Below are 17,915 nucleotides of genomic sequence, written 5' to 3'. Positions count from 1 at the left end.
AGTTCTTTGGAAAGCAGTAAAATGAGACAGACAGTTGGGATGTCAAAATGTAGAAAATTTGTCATTACATGTTTGGTCACCTCAAGACCCTGGGGCCACCCCCAACAACAGGGACCTGTTATTGAGAATTCACTTTTGCTCAATTTTCAGAGAAATGGAATGCTCGCATCACTGATCTGCGTAAACAAGTTGAAGAATTGTTTGAAAGGAAATATGGTATGTCTAAACAGGAAAATTCCTGTAATACTTTGTTGGTGAGCATTTACACAATGGCGTTACTGTTCATCATGGGGGTGACGTGGACAAGCCCAGCGTTGCCGGTGAACCTTGCCATACTTACTTACAAGCCTCTCCTTGTAAGGTTCTTAGCAGAGTCTGTCTAAATATTAGAAACAGTCTTTGTTTCTAGATGACTATAAAGCTAAGGAAAAGTTATATTTCTGTAATTATCAGCTAACATTTCTCTTAAACTTTCAGCATGGATATTTGGGAATTGATTTACATATTTATTGCAAAGCTCTGGATTTGGGGAATTTAATTGAAGATTTTTTTTTTTTTTTAATGGGACGGCATTTCGCTCTTGTTGCCCAGGCTGGAGTGCAATGGTGTGATCTCGGCTCACCACAACCTCCACCTCCCTTGTTCAAGTGATTCTCCTGCCTCAGCCTCCCGAGTAGCTGGGACTACAGGTGTGCGCCCCCACGCCCGGCTAATTTTTTGTATTTTTAGTAGAGACAAGGTTTCACCGTGTTAGCCAGGATGGTCTCAATCTCCTGACCTCGCGATCTGCCCGCCTTGGCCTCCCAAAGTGCTGGGATTACAGGCATGAGCCACCTTATCGGGGCGAAGATTATTTTTTTAACTGATAGTTTCTCTTAATCTACTTTGTTAAATCCAGTATTCACTGAGATGCCCCTATTGTCTCTACTTTTATCTTTTTTTTTTTTGAAAGGGAGTCTGCAGTGCAGTGATCTGATCTCAACTCACTGCAACCTCCGTCTCTTGGGTTCAAGTGATTCTCCTGCCTCATTCTCCCAAGTAGCTGGGACTACCGGCACCTGCCACCATACCCAGCTAATGTTTCTATTTTTAGTAGAGACAGGGTTTCACCATGGTGGTGAGGCTAGTCTCAAACTCCTGATCTTAAGTGATCCTCCTGCCTCAGCCTCCCAAAGTGCTGGGATTACAGACATGAGCCACCACGCCTGGCCTCTGCTTTTATCTTGATGTATAACTGAGCTGGCGCTAAATTTCAATTCCTTCTTTGCCCTTATACTATTCTATCCTATAGCCACCTTTATATAATGATGAAAGACATTAGCAGTTTGTTATTATCATCTGTTGGTATATATCAAATGCTTACTGACAAATAGTAACAACCTGTGAAAAACATCATGTTTTACAATTTTTATTTTTATTTGGTTGACTATTTACTTTTCCATCAACTAGCGAGCTGTAAAATTGTATGATACACAGTTTTAACTGAATTGCTTTTGGTGAAAATTTAAACGCAAACTATATTGATGGTATTTGTGTTAATAAACTTAAAATGAACTTTTTTTTATTCATCATGAGTAATATAACCTACCCCTCAACGAAAATCTGGAATTAGAGTAAATTTGCTAATGAATTCAATAACTTTCCCATCATATTTTTAGTGATTTGCTTAAGGTTCTCTTAGTGTTTCTTCCACTTTTTAGTAGCTTATGCCTTTTTTGCCTGTGTTTTTTTTTTTGTTTGTTTGTTTGTTCTGAGACGGAATTTCGCTCTTGTTGCCGATTCTGGAGTGGTGCGACCTTGGCTCATTGCAACCTCTGCCTTCCAGGTTTCAGCGATTCTCCTACCTGGGCCTCCCGAGTAGCTGGGATTACAGGCTCCCGACACCACGCCCGGCTAACTTGTATTTTCAGTAGAGACAGGGTTTCACCATGTTGGCCAGGCTGGTCTCAAACTCCCAGTCTCAGGTGATCCACCCACCTCGGCCTCCCAGAGTGCTGGGATTACAGGCATGAGCCATCGCACCCAGCCCCGTGTTTTTTATTGGTTCATTTTGAAGCTAAAACCTCACAACATGTGCTACCTGGAAGCACTGTCACCTAGTGGTAAGGTCATAGGCTCTGGGGACACAGCCTGGCCGCACCTCTTCTCCTGTCTGAGTCCTGGTATCCTCTTTTGTGGTCGTGAGAATGGAAGATCTATCCTGAAGATTGATAAGATAGTAAAGTGCTTCACATAATACCTGGCATACATATAATAAAGGCTTCCTGTTTATATTTTTATTATATTCTTTATTTGGTGCCATTCTGCGTTAAAATAATTTCTTATTACAGTTTTATAATTTACTATGACATTTTTGCAAATGTCAGTGTTTTTCATGAAGTGAAACAGGTTATGTTGTGGGGCTTTTGTTGTGATGGTGATTTATTAGATTATTTTGTATACAAGACAATACATCATGTTCACCAGCTGTTGTGAAATTATAAAAACATCTTCGCATTTTATAATTTCAAAGCAATATGAATGGTAATTGCCTTAGGGAGAGAGATTTTCATTGTGACATATAAATACGATATTCAAGTTTAGTGTACGATAGTGGACATTAACTCGAACTTAACGCTAACTGACGTATAACGTGGTGCACTTGAAGTTTTAGTACAAATATTAATGTTTAGGAAATAAGACTATTGCACACAATAATGGCAAAAAAAAAAAAATGGAGCTGTTCTGATGGGAGACCACTCGTTATGATTTATTTATTTATTTATTTATTTATTTAATTTTGAGTTGGAGTTCCGTTCTTTTTGCCCAGACTGGAGTGCAATGGTGTGATCTCAGCTCACTGAAACCTCCGCCTCCTGAATTCAAGTGATTCTCCTGCCTCAGCCTCCCGATTAGCTGGGATTACAGGCGTGCACCACCACGCCCAGCTAATGTTGTATTTTTAGTAGAGATGGGGTTTCTCCATGTTGGTCGCGCTCATCTCAAACTCCTGACCTCAGGTGATCTGCCCATCTCAGCCTCCCAAAGTGCTGGGATTACAGGTGTGAGCCACCACGCCCAGCCCTTTATGTTTGATTTTAATACTCCCCACACTCTTGACTGTTTACAGCTGCTGTACTATTACTCTTGGGTAAATAAATCTTAGCAGAAATGTTGTAGTTCAGGAGAATCTTCTGCTTCTGTTATTTATTTATTTATTTATTTATTTATTTATTTATTTTTGAGATGGAGTCTTGCTCTGTTGCCCAGGCTGGAGTGCAATGGCACGATCTCGGCTCACTGCAACCTCTGTCTCCTGGTTCAAGGGAATCTCCTGCTTCAACCTCCTGAGTAGCTGGGATTACAGGCACCCGCCACCACACCCAGCTAATTTTTGTATTTTTAGTAGAGACAGGGTTTCACCATGTTGGCCAGGCTGGTCTGGAACTCCTGACCTCAGGTGATCCACCTGCCTCGGCCTCCCAAAGTGCTGGGATTACAGGCATGAGCCACTGTAACCAGCTTGCCTCTGTTATTTAAAAGAAATTATTTTTATGAGCCCAATAAGGTTACAGTAGTGTTTACGTTTTTAAAATACTGCTTCTTCCATTTAGTACTATACGTATTAAATGATATTACCTGGTGTGTTTTTCTGACTTTGTAATATGGTTCAGATTTCTGTAGAAAGTTGGCCAGGCGAGGTAGCTCATGCCTGTAGTCCCAGAACTTTGGGAGGCCGAGGAGGGGGGATCGCTTGAGGTCGGGAGTTTGAGACCAGCCTGGCCAACATGGTGAAACCCCATCTTTACTAAAAATACAAAAAATTAGCTGAGTGTGGTGGCACGTGCCTATAGTCCCAGCTGCTCAGGAGGCTGAGGCAGGAGAATTGCTTGAACCTGGGAGACGGAGGTTGCAGTGAGCCAGGATTTCAACACTGCACTCCACCCTGGACTACAGAGCAAGACTCCACCCCATCCCCCCACCAACAAAAAATTTCTGTAGAAAGTCTGGCTGTATCCACATTGCCTTAAAGTAATGGGATATTTCACTGCAGACTTTGATATCAGAATATGAGCATTTTTGACGTTCTTTTTATTTCCCTCATGCTATTTTTCTTCTGATTCAATTACAGTAACAAGATCAAATTATAAAAGTTAAAGAGCAGTAGAGATTCAGCTATTTATTACACTTTTCTACAAATGTTGCCTAAATGATCTCTCTTTCTCTTTTTGTCCTTAAAGCTCAAGCCATAAAAGCCAAAGGTCCGGTGACGATCCCATACCCTCTTTTCCAGTCTCATGTTGAAGACCTTTATGTAGAAGGACTTCCTGAAGGAATTCCTTTTAGAAGGCCATCTACTTATGGAATTCCTCGCCTTGAGAGGATATTACTTGCAAAGGAAAGGATTCGTTTTGTGATTAAGAAGTAAGACTCTTGTCTCTGTTCTGAGCAGTCGGTCTTTTTTATTGTTGACACATATTCCTTAACCACTAGGGTTATATGTAATGAAGTTTGAGTGACTTTACGCATTTTTATTTTCCACTTTTTAATTTATCTGGGTCCCGCATTACGTCAGTCAGCCAGTGTTGGCATTTGAAGCATGAACACGCCCGCACTGGATTGGCATGCAGCGGACATTTTCTTTCACAATTCTCTGCTACTTTTGCTAAAGAACATAGTATCCATGCCTCGTTTTTAGGCCTGATTTTTTTTTTTTTTTTTTTGGGACGGAGTCCTGCTCTGTTGCCCAGGCTGGAGTGCAGGGATGTGATTTCAGCTCACCACAAACACCACGTCCCAGGTTCAAGCGATTTTCCTGCCTCAGCCTCCTACGTAGCTGGGCTTATAGGCGTGCGCCACCATGCCCGGATAATTTTTTTTTTTGAGATGGAGTCTCGCCCTGTCTCCCAGGTGTGATCTGCAACCTCCGCCTCCCGGGTTCAAACAGTTCTTCTCCTCAGCCTCCCGATTAGCTGGGACTACAGGTGTGAGCCAACACGCCCAGCTAAGTTTTTGTATTTTTAGTAGAGATGGGGCTTCCCTGTGTTAGCCAAAATGGTCTCAATCTCCTGACCTCATGATCTGCCTGACTCAGTCTCCCAAAGTGTTGGGATTACTGGCATGAGCCAACGCACCCGGCCAATTTTTGTATTTTTAGCAGAGATGGGGTTTCACTATGTTGGCCAGGCTGATCACGATTTTTTTTTTTTTGAGTTGGAGTCTCCCACAGTAATCCAGGCTGGAGTGCAGTGGCACAATCTTGGCTCACTGAAATCTTTGCCTCCCAAGTTCAGGCGATTTTCCTGCCTCAGCCTCCTGAGTAGCCAGGATTACAGGCATGTGCCACCACACCTGGCTAATTTTTATATTTTTAGTAGAGACAGGGTTTCACCATGTTGGCCAGGCTGGTCTTGAACTCCTAACCTCAGGTGATCCTCGCACCTTGGCCTTATAGGCCTGAGATTTTTAAAGCATATATGAGAATATATGATTATTTTTATAGATGTATGGAGGAAGGTAGTCTTGAATACAATATGACATTAAAGGATCCCATTGAAGAGTTTTGTAAGATGCTTCAAAGAGCTGTGGGTTGCAAAGTTGCCTCTTTTTTTTTTTGAGACGGAGTTTCGCTCTTGTTGCCCAGGCTGGAGTGCAATGGCGCATTCTATGCTCACTGAAACCTCCACCTCCTGGGTTCAAGCGATTTTCCTGTCTCAGCCTCCCAAGTAGCTGGGATTACAGGCATGTGCCACCACGTCCGGCTAATTTTTTGTTTTTTTAGTAGAGACGGGGTTTCGCCATGTTGGCCAGGATAGTCTCAATCTCTTGACCTCATGATCCACCCGCCTCAGCCTCCCAAAGTGCTGGGATTACAGGCGTGAGCCACCATGCTCAGCCACAAAGTTGCCTCTTTACTTGTGAGGATACATGCTCCCTGAAGCACCTTATGAGACAAGTTGCAGTTATCATTTTGTTTTATTACTCTGTAGAAACCTCAAATTAAGATTTAGTTGTGGGCTGGGTGCGGTGGCTCACGCCTGTAATCCCAGCACTTGGGAGGCTGAGGCATGTGGATCACCTGAGGTCAGGAGTTCAAGACCAGCCTGGCCAACATGGTGAAACTCCATCGCTACTAAAAATACAAAAATTTGCCAGGCATGGTGGCGGGAATCCCAGCTACTTGGGAGGCTGAGGCAGAAGGATTGCTTGAACCTGGAGGGTGGAGGTTGCAGTGAGTTGAGATTGCACCACTGCATTCCAGCCTGGGAAGAAGAGCAAAATTCCATCTCCAAAAAAAAAAAGCATTTAGTTGTGTTCAAGCATCCAGATTATTTTTTCTTTTCAAAACCAACCTTACTGACTTAATGTTAAATATTTGCTACTGGTTATTTGCTGAATATTTCCTAGTTAACGTTGAGTATTTATTCTCACCTTTCAGACATGAGCTTCTGAATTCAACACGTGAAGATTTACAGCTTGATAAACCAGCTTCAGGAGGTAGGTTTTCAGTCTTGAGGCAGATCAGATTAAGTGCCATAGTTATTTCACACTTAACATTGATTTCTTCTCTATGTTACCTTCCACATGAAATAGTATGCCTCTATTTAATTATGTGCCATTACAGGAGAATTCATGCTGTCAAAATTCTGTCTAATATTCTCTAGAAGAATATACTCATCTTCTCTTTATTAATCCATTGTAAATACATGCAAATATTGCATTATTGAGTAGACAGAACTAAAAGAACAATATTTGTTCTACTTTTGGTGCAAGATTTATCTACGTAATGAATTGAACAGTTTATTATGAAGTCCACATGAGTCAATGGAATAGGCATTCATTGAATTTCCATGATACACAGAACATAAGAAGGTTTCCTTTTAGATCGTGGAGCCATTTATATCACCCCTTGATTGTTAGATGTATTTAGTTTTGTTTTGTTTTTTGAGATGGAGTCTTACTCTGTCGCCCAGGCTGGAGTGCAGTGGTGGGATCTCAGCTCACTGCAACCTCCAGTTCCCGGGTTTGAGTGATTCTCCTGCCTCCACCTCCCGAGTAGCTGGGATTATAGGCACGCACCACCATGCCCGGCTAATTTTATATTTTTAGTAGGGACGGGATTTCTCCATGTTGGTCGGGCTGATTCGAACTCCTGACCTCAGGTGATATGCCTGCCTCGGCCTCTCAGAGTTTTGTGATTATAGGTGTGAGCCACTGCACCTGGCCTGTTAGATGTGCATTTGTTTGTTTGTTTGTTTGTTTTTTCTATGTTTGTTTTTTTGAGGCAGAGTCTCCCTCTGTTGCCCAGGCTGGAGTGCAGTGGTGCGATCTTGGCTCACTGCAACCTCTGCTCCTGGGTTCAAACGATTCTCCTGTCTCACCCTCCCAAGTAGCTGGGAATAGAGGCACTCGCCACCATGCCTGGCTGATTTTTGTATTTTTAGTAGAGAAGGGGTTTCACCAAATTGGCCAGGCTGGTCTCGAACTCCTGACCTCAGGTGATCTGCCCACCTCAGCCTCCCAGAATTTTAGGATTATAGGCGTGAGCCACCTCGCCTGGCCTAGCTGTGTTTTAAAAGAAACAGAAATAGAACTGATTTTCTTGCTTGCTTTTGCTCTGGAGCGGAGTGGATCATGGAATCACACTGTTTACATTTACTAAAATGGAAGGATTGCCAGCAAGATCATATCCCTCATCTTCCTGTAGCAAATGTTGCCTGCTAGGTGTTTTTGCTTTTTTTCTAGTTTATCGGATGGTTCATTTTGCTCTTTTTGTACAGCGTCCACATTGTTTTAGAAATAAACACATTCTAGAATTTTAGTGATGACTTTATTATTCTACCTTTTTTTCTTTTTGAGATGGAGTCTTGCTTTACTGCCTAGGCTGGAGTACAGTGGCGCAATCTCAGCTCACTGCAACCTCTACCTCCTGGGTTCAAGTAATTCTCCTGCCTCAGCCTCCCAAGTAGCTGGGATTACAGGCGTTTGCCACCACACCTGGCTAATTTTTGTATTTTTAGTAGAGACGGGTTTTCACCATATTGGCCACGCTGGTCTTGAACTCCTGACCTCAAGTGATTCCCCTCACCTTGGCCTCCCAAAGTGCTGGGATTATAGGTGTAAGCCGCTGCACCCAGCCACGAATCTTGGAAATAATTTTAGTCACATTAGGAAATTTTCTTTTCCTAATTTCTTTAGGAAATTAGGAAAATAAAAACTAATAACTACCATTTTATAATAATAATATTAAATAATGAAAGTTATTAAACCCATTAAATTGAGAAAACTTGTATTACTGTTATTTTGACAGTAAAGGAAGAATGGTATGCCAGAATCACTAAATTAAGAAAGATGGTGGATCAGCTTTTCTGCAAAAAATTTGGTAAGTCTTTTTTTATTATTCTTATTACCCCTTCTAACTCCAGTGTATAGTGAATAATGTTTTTTAAAATGTTGTTTTATTTTAGGAAAGTAAATACAGTGAATAGGACTCACCTCCAGTTTTTTCTCTCTCTCTTTTTTTTTTTTTTTTTTTTTGAGAGGGAATCGCACTCTGTTGCCTAGGCTGGAGTGTAGTGGTGTGATCTCAGCTCACTGCAACCTCCTCCTCCCGGGTTCAAGCAATTCTCCTGCCTCAGCCTCTCACATCGCTGGGATTACAGGTGCATGCCACTACACCCAGCTAATTTTTGTATTTTTAGTAGAGATGGAGTTTTGTCATGTTGGCAGGCTGGGCTCAAACTCCTGACCTCACTTGATCTGCCTGCCTCAGACTCCCAAAGTGCTGGGATTACAGGTGTGAGCCACCATGCCCGGCCCCCATTCCATGAATTCTTTGTGGAAAGTTATTTCCTTAAAATGGCATGCTCACGAGGTTCAAGGGGTAAAGAACACTGGTTTCCTGGTTGCAGTACAGATGAATGTGTAGCCTGAAATGTGCCAGTTTGTAGTGGCCAGTGGAGGAGGGTTATTATGGTCCTGAACAGTTAGTAGTAAAAGGCTGCTTCCAGATAGTATTTAGGTGATGTTCCCTATTGTCTATTGTGATTTTCTTTCTCTCTTTTCTTCTTAAGGATAGTAGAGATAGTAGAGATAGTAGAGATAGAGATAAAAGATTAAACTTTGTTTTTAAAAGAAAAACAAAGTTTAATCTTTTAAGCTCTCAGAGCTATTAAGATGGTCTTAGGCCCAGGACACTTAAATCTGCCAAAATCTGGCTATTGATGATGGGTCATTTCTACTTGTCTTTGCTGTACGAAGTCTATTCAATAGTTAATAAATACGTTTCTAGAGTTTTTTCAATTAAAAAAAAATTGACCTGTGCCTTGCTTTGGATTGTACTAAAATCTGATTTCAATACAAATGTCGTCTCCCAAATTGCTTTGATTTTGTCTAGCGGAAGCCTTGGGGAGCACCGAAGCCAAGGCTGTTCCGTACCAAAAATTTGAGGCACACCCGAATGATCTGTACGTGGAAGGACTACCAGAAAACATTCCTTTCCGAAGTCCCTCATGGTATGGAATCCCAAGGCTGGAAAAAATCATTCAAGTGGGCAATCGCATTAAATTTGTTATTAAAAGGTAAGATGATCATCTGCAGAAACAGTTTCAGTGTCTTCCCTGAGAGATTAATTTGATGAAGATGGGTCTTTTGTTTACCTCATCATGACTAATTTATATTTACAATGAAGGCATTAATGTTTAGATTCACTTACTGACAAATACTTGTTAGTGTAAGCATCAGATGTGCAAAATTGTGTCTAACAAGAATGCCTTCCTTGGGAGGATTCATACAAAGAAGAATGCAATCAAGGCCAGGCATGGCGGCTCATGCCTATAATCCCAGTACTTTGGGAGGCTGAGGCGGGCAGATCACTTGAGGTCAGGCGTTCAAGACCAGTCTGGCCAACATGGTGAAACTCCATCTCTACTAAAAATGCAAAAATTAGCTGGATGCGGTGGTGTGTGCCTGTAGTCCCAGCTACTTGGGAGGCTGAGGTTAGAGAATCGCTTGAACCCGGGAGGTGGAGGTTGCAGTGAGCTGAGATTGCACCGCTGTACTCCAGCCTGGGTGACAGAGCAAGACTCCATCTCAGAAAAAAAGAAAAATGCAATGAAGAGTTATCGAGCATTTTTAGAGGAGAAGGTGAGGATGGCGTAACCAGTTCATTCACTTGTACATCCAGCAGAGAGGGAAGGTGTTTCAAGTCAAGGAAATCTATGAGTAAGGGCAGGAGTTGGCAAATCTCTCCGCATATCCACATATCTCACCCATTGTGTGTGGAGTGAGGAGTGCCACATGGGTGTGGCGGGATCGCATGGATAGATTTTGGTGGGCAAGTGGAGGAAGACCTCAGATCTTACAAAAGCAGAAGCAGTCATGAAATGGTCTCGAAGCAGATCCCTCTGAAAATAATTTGGATCTGCCCTTTAGAAAGGTTATTGTGACTTGATTTTGAAGGGTAACACAGTGGGTAGTTTGGGTGCAGGGGTAGGAACAGAAGGCCTCTCTCCACTCACTGAAGGGATGCTGAAGGGAAACCTTGCTTACTGATTGGGGTGGTGCCTCTGTGTGTTCATTGGGACTGAGTTATAAGGGAAAGGAAAGGTTTAAGATGATACAGCAAGCTGCTTCTGGCTGTGCCGTGGGACAGTTCAGCTGAGATTCAGAAGCAGAACTGAGCTGCTTTGGGGGGAAAGTGACTTTTGCATGTTTATCTTAAATATAAGATGACTTTGAAGGTCTCACCTGAATGTCTGAAAATTGCCATTTTCAAAATAAACTCAAGTCAGCAAAGTGATTTTTTTCACTACAAAATGAAGTCAGAATGAACCATATTTAAAAATAATTGGCAGTGCACAGCAGTGTGAGAAAGGCCCATGGGTTGCTTCTAAATGCTTTGTTACTAATACCAGCTCTGTTTTTCAGACCAGAACTTCTGACTCACAGTACCACTGAAGTTACTCAGCCAAGAACAAATACACCAGGTAAAGTAGTTGTGGAATCCTTCTTTCACAGATCAATACTTTTTAGGCTTTTAAAAATTAATGTCATCTTTTAAAATATGGAAGTTCTCCTTTCCTCACCTCCCCAAAAAATCGTTTGCAGAAGCTCAATCCAGGCACTTCTTGATTTATCAGTGTGAACACCTGCAGTGTTTGGATAGCTCAAGCTTTGAACTTCGACTACTGTTACCCATGAGAAAGACAGTGTGCACCCCAAATGCAAGCCACTTATGTAATTTTACATGTTCTCGTTCAGCCTGTAATCATTATAAAGAAACACACGGCCCGGCACAGTGGCTCACGCCTGTAATCCCAACACTTTGGGAGGCAGAGGCGGGCAGATCACAAGGTGAAGAGATTGAGACCATCCTGGCCAACAAGGTGAAAGCCCGTCTCTAATAAAAATTAAAAAAAAAAAAAAAAATTAGCCTGGAGTGGTGGTATGGGCCTGTAGTCCCAGCTACTTGGGTGGCTGAAGCAGGATGATAACTTGAATCCGGGAGGTGGAGGTTGCAGTTAGCCGAGATCACACCTCTGCACTCTAGCCTGGTGACTGAGTGAGACTCTGTCTCAAAAAAAAAAAAGGAACTAGACAATGAAGTATTTCACGGTCCTTATTCCATAAGCATATATTCTTTATTTGACAATTTGCATGTCTTTCATACTCACAGCATATTTCAATTCCAAGTAGCCACATTTGAAACATTTTCACTGCTCGGGGATGGTACCTACTATCTGCATTTAGACCTTAGTGTTTATTCATAGGCACCCTGTTTCTAAAATGGCAAAGACTGTAACTCTGGCCTGCACACAAATATCAACCTAATAGGAAAGATGTAAGAAGTCTCTGTTCAATTAATGATGTTATTTTCCTTACTAGAGCTCCAAGTGTGCCTTTATTATTTCTTTCCTATCTTTTTTTTTTTTTTGAGATGAAGTCTAACTCTGTAGCCCAGGCTGGAGTGCAGTGGTGCGATCTCGGCTCAGTGGGGCCGACGCCTCCCAGTTTCAAGCAATTCTTCTGCCTCAGCCTCCTGAGTAGCTGGAGCTGTAGGCATGCGCCACCACGCCTGGCCAATTTTTGTATTTTTAGTAGAGACGGGGTTTCACCATGTTGGCCAGGCTGGTCTAGAACTCCTGACCTCAGGTGATTCACCTGCCTTGGCCTCCCAAAGTGTTGGGATTACAGGTGTGAGCCACCACACCCGGCCTGTTTCTCTCTGTTTCCTGTTGTTAATGTCAGAGTAAGTGACCACAATTTGTAGATCATCAGCCACCTTAAGAACTTCTGTTGCCAAGAACCAATAAATGGCCATACCCTGTAGCGTGAAGTGTTCTGTTATCAGCAAGTGAGTGTTTGGAATCAAGTATGAAATTTATGTGTGTATTAGGTGTTTAAAGATTGGTGCAGTTAATCATGCTCATGAATACTAAGGTGAGCAAATGTTTCAAGTTGGGTTAATGGGTGTGTCCTAAAATACTGCTCCTTCAGTTCTCACAGGGCCTTGTGGCCATTCGTGAAGGTCAGTCAGTGTGCCACATGAGTTTTCTGTGGATTATGGCATGGAATGTGGTTGAGAAATTCTGTAGGAGGGTAGTAACGTGACCCTGGTCCGGGAGTCCTGCACTGGAGAAGGTGAAAGTCAGCGCTTCACTCACAGGTTAACCTCAAAATGCTTTTGATTTGGTCAAGGAAACAAAGTATTGGTGAAGAATCGAAGATTGGAAGTGACACATTTTTTTGCTCAGGGAAGAAGTGGAGAAAGAAAAATCTTCCAGGAGGCAGGTCTTCAGTTTGGATGAATCTGAACATGATGAAACCCGTAGAAACCTTCATTTCTCAAGACAAAGCTCAAATTCAAGGCTGTGAGGCGTGCACTCAGTGCTTTTGTCAGGGGCGGTTGTGACAGTGGACTGCAAAAGCCTGTACTATATAAAGAATGTGCAAGTGCCCTAGAAGTCACTGCAAGGTTTGGGTGCTGGACCTGCCATCATCACCAGAGCGCAGCAGCTGTCACCACAAGGAGAATCTCCACTTTTGCCGTCACTAACAGCACTTGACTTTGTCCCATTCATAAATGATCTTGGAAGGAATAAAAGCTGCTTGGTGGTTCCTCATTCTGACATAACCTTACTTGGCGTGCCCATGGACCATGCATTAGTCTTTGGACAGGACAATTCAAGTCACAGACCACATGACAAAAGAATTTTGTGGCCATCAGAATTGTCTGCTTAAAGACACCATGGTTGCACATTGTCCTCAGCTTGTTGAAAGGGAGCTGTCACACCTGAGAAGGTGGTGGAGCCAGGGATATGATGAAGTGGGAGGCGGCACCTGGCTCTGTGAGGTGGGTTGTGACATTCTGCCTGGGAGGAGCCAGTGTCAGAGGAGGAGGTGGGGATGGGGCAGAAGAGGAGGCTGAGCGGCAAGTGAAGAGACGCGCTTGACCTAAGAGGAGGAGAGTCCGATGTCTTTATTGGTGGTATTGAAATGTTGTTCATACCGGCGTTATTTTCTGTGCCTGAATGAACTCTTCTGAAATCCACAGGGAAAAAGCAACTCACGTTAAACCCTTGAGATGCTAAGTTTTCTTTTAAAGTAAATGAAATGTTACAAGATCTTCGGAAACCACCAACCTTTAGAGATATTTTCAGTCCTCCAACATTTTCCGCTGCCTTTGTCACAGAAATGAACTCCACACTGAGGTGAACCCTCTATCCCCAACCCTTTCCTCTCTCTCTCTTTCCCGTCTTGCCTCATCCAGGAACACTCCAGTCATCCTCCAAGTCCATCTCTGCCCTCGTCCGCACCCCCTCCACCCCAGCCCTGAACACTGTCCGCATGAGTGTTTTTTCTTTTTGGGTAGGAAAATAAACCCCACTGTCACTGTGAGTGATGCTGAGTGCCATCTCCCTTTTACCATGGCTTACTTTTTTTGAAGTGATTTTTCCTTTTATGTCTTTTGCTTTAAGCCATCTGTGAAACTGCACAGTGATTTCTCGGGTGGGGACAGAAGGAAGGCAGTGGTAGAGGTCATTGGTGCTGTGGCCCGGTTGGCTGGAGGAGGTGCGAGGCAGGGTGCTTTCGCACTGGGGCAGCTGGAAGAGCTTGGATGGCCCCGTGGGCAGGTGGTTAAGTTCTGTGAGTCAGAGGGCCGGTACGCAGTGTCCTCCGTGGTTCCAGCTTGTGGGCTTGATCAGGCCGTCACCTGCAGTGGCCACTGAGCTGGCAATGAACTCTGCTGCTTTTGAGTCACCCTCTGCAGAGATGATGGCCACCGCCTTCTGCTGCTCAACTTTTGCCACCACGGATCTGGCCCTCTGTCCTTCCTGCTGAGCTACCTATTTGGCTTCCACTGCTTCTGCAAACGCCTTCCTGAAGGTCAGATCCAAGGTCATAGCATCCGGGAGGAGCCCAAAGGTTGCTGCCTGCTCCGAAGTTGATTGCTCACCTGTCTAGAGCTCAGCCCTCGCTGCGTGATCAGTTCTCCAGCCTCAGCCGAGCCACCCTTGGCTCGAGGAGCTCTGCAGTGATGGACGGCAGCACACTCTCTTCATTAGCGTCTCTGATGCTCAGAAGATGCTCAGACCTGGCCAGCAACAGGCAGGAAGAGGACGCCCAGTGTGATGGTGACAGTCTTTGCTCACAGTGATGACTGGCATGTTACATGGTCAAGAGCAGCAGTCAGAGACAATTGGTTTCTTTTCCCATGGGATTTCTCAGAAAGTGAGTTCCATCCCCTATCACAGCGTCCTGAACTCCATGGACTTCGTGGAAGATGACAGCTCTCTGTCCAGCATCACAGTGTAGAAGGCAGAGTTCCCCACGCCTCCCGCAGCAGCTAAGGCCAGGCCAGGCTTGGCAGCTGTGTTTCCGTCTGCTGGACCCACACACACCTGCTTCCACTCCAACCCCCACATGAATTCCGCCCCTTTATCATTGATTTCTGGTGGGAAAACTCGCTTTGATTGGTGAAGTGTTGCTTTATGTGGATTTCTAGGCACACATCTGTTAGATAAAACAAGGACTGCCTGTGGAAAAAGCAAATAGAAGTGAAGTCGCTCTTGTTTGAGCTGGTGTGGGAGCGCTCGACCTTACGCAGCTGGCCTCCCTGCCATGACAGAGTTCCCCGAGGGACTTCTCCAAGGAGGAATGTGTGAGAAGCACTGATTCTGAGCGCTCTTTCATGTGGGCAAATTTCACTTTATTTACAATGTAAACTTAAATTTAAATTCTGTCTTTCTAGGCCAGGTGTGGTGGCTCATACCTGGAATCCCACCACTTTGGGAGGCCAAGGCAGGTGGATCACATGAGGCCAGGCATTCACAGCCAGCTTGGCAAACATGGTGAAACCTTGTCGCTTCTAAAAATACAAAAATTAGCCTGGCGTGGTGGCGCACACCTGTAATTCCAGCTACTCGGGAGGCTGAGGCAGGAGAATTGCTTGAACCCAGGAAGTGGAGGTTGCAGTGAGCTGAGATCACACCATTGCACTCCAGCGTGGGCACCATAGGGAGACTCCGTCTCTCAATAAATAAATAAGTAAATTCTGTCTCTCTGCAGTTTTTCTGATATTTGGCAAGTACTGGAAATTATTCATTTCCTTAAGACCCCCAATTTTTGTTTTTAACAAAACAATTAAGAGAATCACTACAAGCAAGGGTACATTCTGGGGAAATCCATTCTGATTTGCAACAGCACCAATCAATAACATGGTTAATTGGGCTTATTTTTGTTTTCCAGTCAAAGAAGACTGGAATGTCAGAATTACCAAGTTACGGAAGCAGGTGGAAGAGATTTTTAATCTGAAATTTGGTAAGTAACATCCAGCATTTATGTCTTTAATAACATATCAATGAAGGGCCATGTCTGAATGAAGTATAGAAGTTCAGGACCTAAAGAAGGAAGGTCCCAGAAACTCAGTTTTCCACCACTACACCTGCTGCTGAAAACAAGCAGACGACTTCATTTCTCTTGAATTCCGCCTTCTCAGTTGTCAGAATGGGAGAGGAAGGGAGGCGTTGGGATCACTTGCAGTTCCACTGTCTGAACTTCTGATCTGGCTAACACCCATGTGGCAAATAGGTTTCATCGTTTGTTTCAGCTTAGATTTGTTGACAGCGGTTTCCTGGAGTGCTGTCTTGAGAAGGATTCTGAGGAGGCTCAGCAAGAGTGTTTCAGTTGATTGGGTGTATCTGTCATGGAGAAGGAAGTAAGGAGTGGGCAGTGGTAGCAGCGTTCCTGGGACGTTCCTGTCCATTATCTCAATCTGTGCTGTTGACGTTTCTTGTCCCAAATCAGGAGTCCTCACTCCCCTGCCTCTGACTGCTCGAACTGCTTAGCTGTGTGGTAGACACTGCGTGTTTTTTGAACAGACACCCTTCTTCTCGATGATAATACAAAGGCCGGCAGGGGTCGCTGCTATGTGGAATGGCCTTCCATCATTTCTGCCCCGAGCCCAGAGATCATTTTGACTAGTAACTCTCCTTTTGATTTAAAGTGTTCAGATGTTCCTCCTAAAATCCTTACTTTTTAGGCTCGTTCTTCAGATTTGCCCAATATCCTAAGCAAAATGCTTTCCATATGAAGCGGATATTGCTCCATCGTAGGGAATTTGTCCATGATGTACTTGGGAATGCAGATACAAATAAAAGAATGTCCGTGTCAAATGTGATCCTCCACAAGTCACATTGTCTTGCACTTTCAGCTCAAGCTCTTGGACTCACCGAGGCAGTGAAAGTACCATATCCTGTGTTTGAATCAAACCCCGAGTTCCTGTATGTAGAAGGCTTGCCAGAGGGGATTCCCTTTCGAAGCCCTACTTGGTTCGGAATTCCACGACTTGAAAGGATTGTCCGTGGGAGTAACAAAATCAAGTTCGTTGTGAAAAAGTAAGTGATCTTTGCCACTGTAGTCATTTCTGGAATTAAAACAATAAAATGACGTTTTTGTTAATTAGGTTTTCCAGCCAGAGGTGACAGGCGTGGGTGTGAGTCCTTGATGGAAAAGCCTGGCTCTGAGCTGCAGTCCTTCCTGGTGCTGTCCATTGCCCCTGCAGTCCCCCAGCCTGTCCTCTGTCATCTTCATCAGTGCAAGGAAAATAGTGATGATGGCCTCTGAGGTATCACTTCGAGGCACTATGGTGACTCACAGTATGCCTGAGTACTTGAAGTTTAACTTGAGGTTTTTTTTGTTTTTTTTTTTGAGACGGAGTCTCACTCTGTCACCCAGGCTGGAGTGCAGTGGGGTGATCTTGGCTCACTGCAACCTCCGCCCCCTGGGTTCAAGTGATTCTTCTGCCTCAGCCTCCTAAGTAGCTGGGATTACAAGCAACCGCCACCATGCCCAGCTAATTTTTCTATTTTTAGTAGAGACAGGGTTTCACCATGTTGGTCGGGCTGATCTTGAACTCCCGATCTTGTGATCCGCTCGCTTCAGCCTCCCAAAGTGCTGAGATTACAGGCGTGAGCCACCGTGCCTGGCCAGCTTGCTGGTTTTTATCTGCTCTGTTATTTCTGGCCAATCTTGTGAGCAACTAAATATCAATGATTGAGTTTCTTTCTTTTCTTTTTTTTTTGGAGACAGAGTCTTGCTCTGTCACCCTGGTTGGAACGCAGTGATGTGATCTCCACTCACTGCAACGTCTGCCTCCCAGGTTCAAGCAATTCTCGTGCCTCAGCCTCCCAAGGAGCTTGGATTACAAACTTGCGCCACCACACCAGGCTAATTTTTGTATTTTTAGAATAACAGACTTTCACCGTATTGGCCAGGCTGGTCTTGAACTCCTGACCTCAGGTGATCCACCCACCTCAGCCTCCCGAAGTGCAGGGATTACGGGCATGTGCCATCACACCCAACCTAATGACTGAGTTTCTTATCTAAGTTTCTGCAGAATTTTAGTGGCCTCGCTAGTGTTATTTTTTTTTTCA

General features: G+C 44.0%; 1 protein-coding gene across 11 annotated transcripts in view; it reads left to right on the top strand.

The window, feature by feature from the left end:
- The window catches only part of GTF2I (general transcription factor IIi), a 107,667-nt gene that overhangs the window by 71,134 nt on the left and 18,618 nt on the right, over window positions 1-17,915 (top strand). For all 11 annotated transcript variants that reach the window (XM_064375644.1, XM_064375638.1, XM_064375642.1 and 8 more), the window contains 8 exons: window positions 151-216; window positions 4,221-4,404; window positions 6,419-6,477; window positions 8,291-8,362; window positions 9,377-9,560; window positions 10,909-10,967; window positions 15,730-15,801; window positions 16,694-16,877. In XM_064375644.1, the coding sequence (XP_064231714.1) occupies window positions 151-216; window positions 4,221-4,404; window positions 6,419-6,477; window positions 8,291-8,362; window positions 9,377-9,560; window positions 10,909-10,967; window positions 15,730-15,801; window positions 16,694-16,877 (880 nt within the window). The remainder of the gene's footprint in view (window positions 1-150; window positions 217-4,220; window positions 4,405-6,418; window positions 6,478-8,290; window positions 8,363-9,376; window positions 9,561-10,908; window positions 10,968-15,729; window positions 15,802-16,693; window positions 16,878-17,915) is intronic.

This window comes from Aotus nancymaae, unplaced genomic scaffold (genome assembly GCF_030222135.1).
Source record: "Aotus nancymaae isolate 86718 unplaced genomic scaffold, 86718_ANA_hifiasm-v0.15.2.pri h1tg000012l, whole genome shotgun sequence".
NCBI lineage: Eukaryota > Metazoa > Chordata > Mammalia > Primates > Aotidae > Aotus > Aotus nancymaae.
Note: the sequence above shows the minus strand (reverse complement) of the source record. Positions and strands in the feature narration are given on the sequence as shown.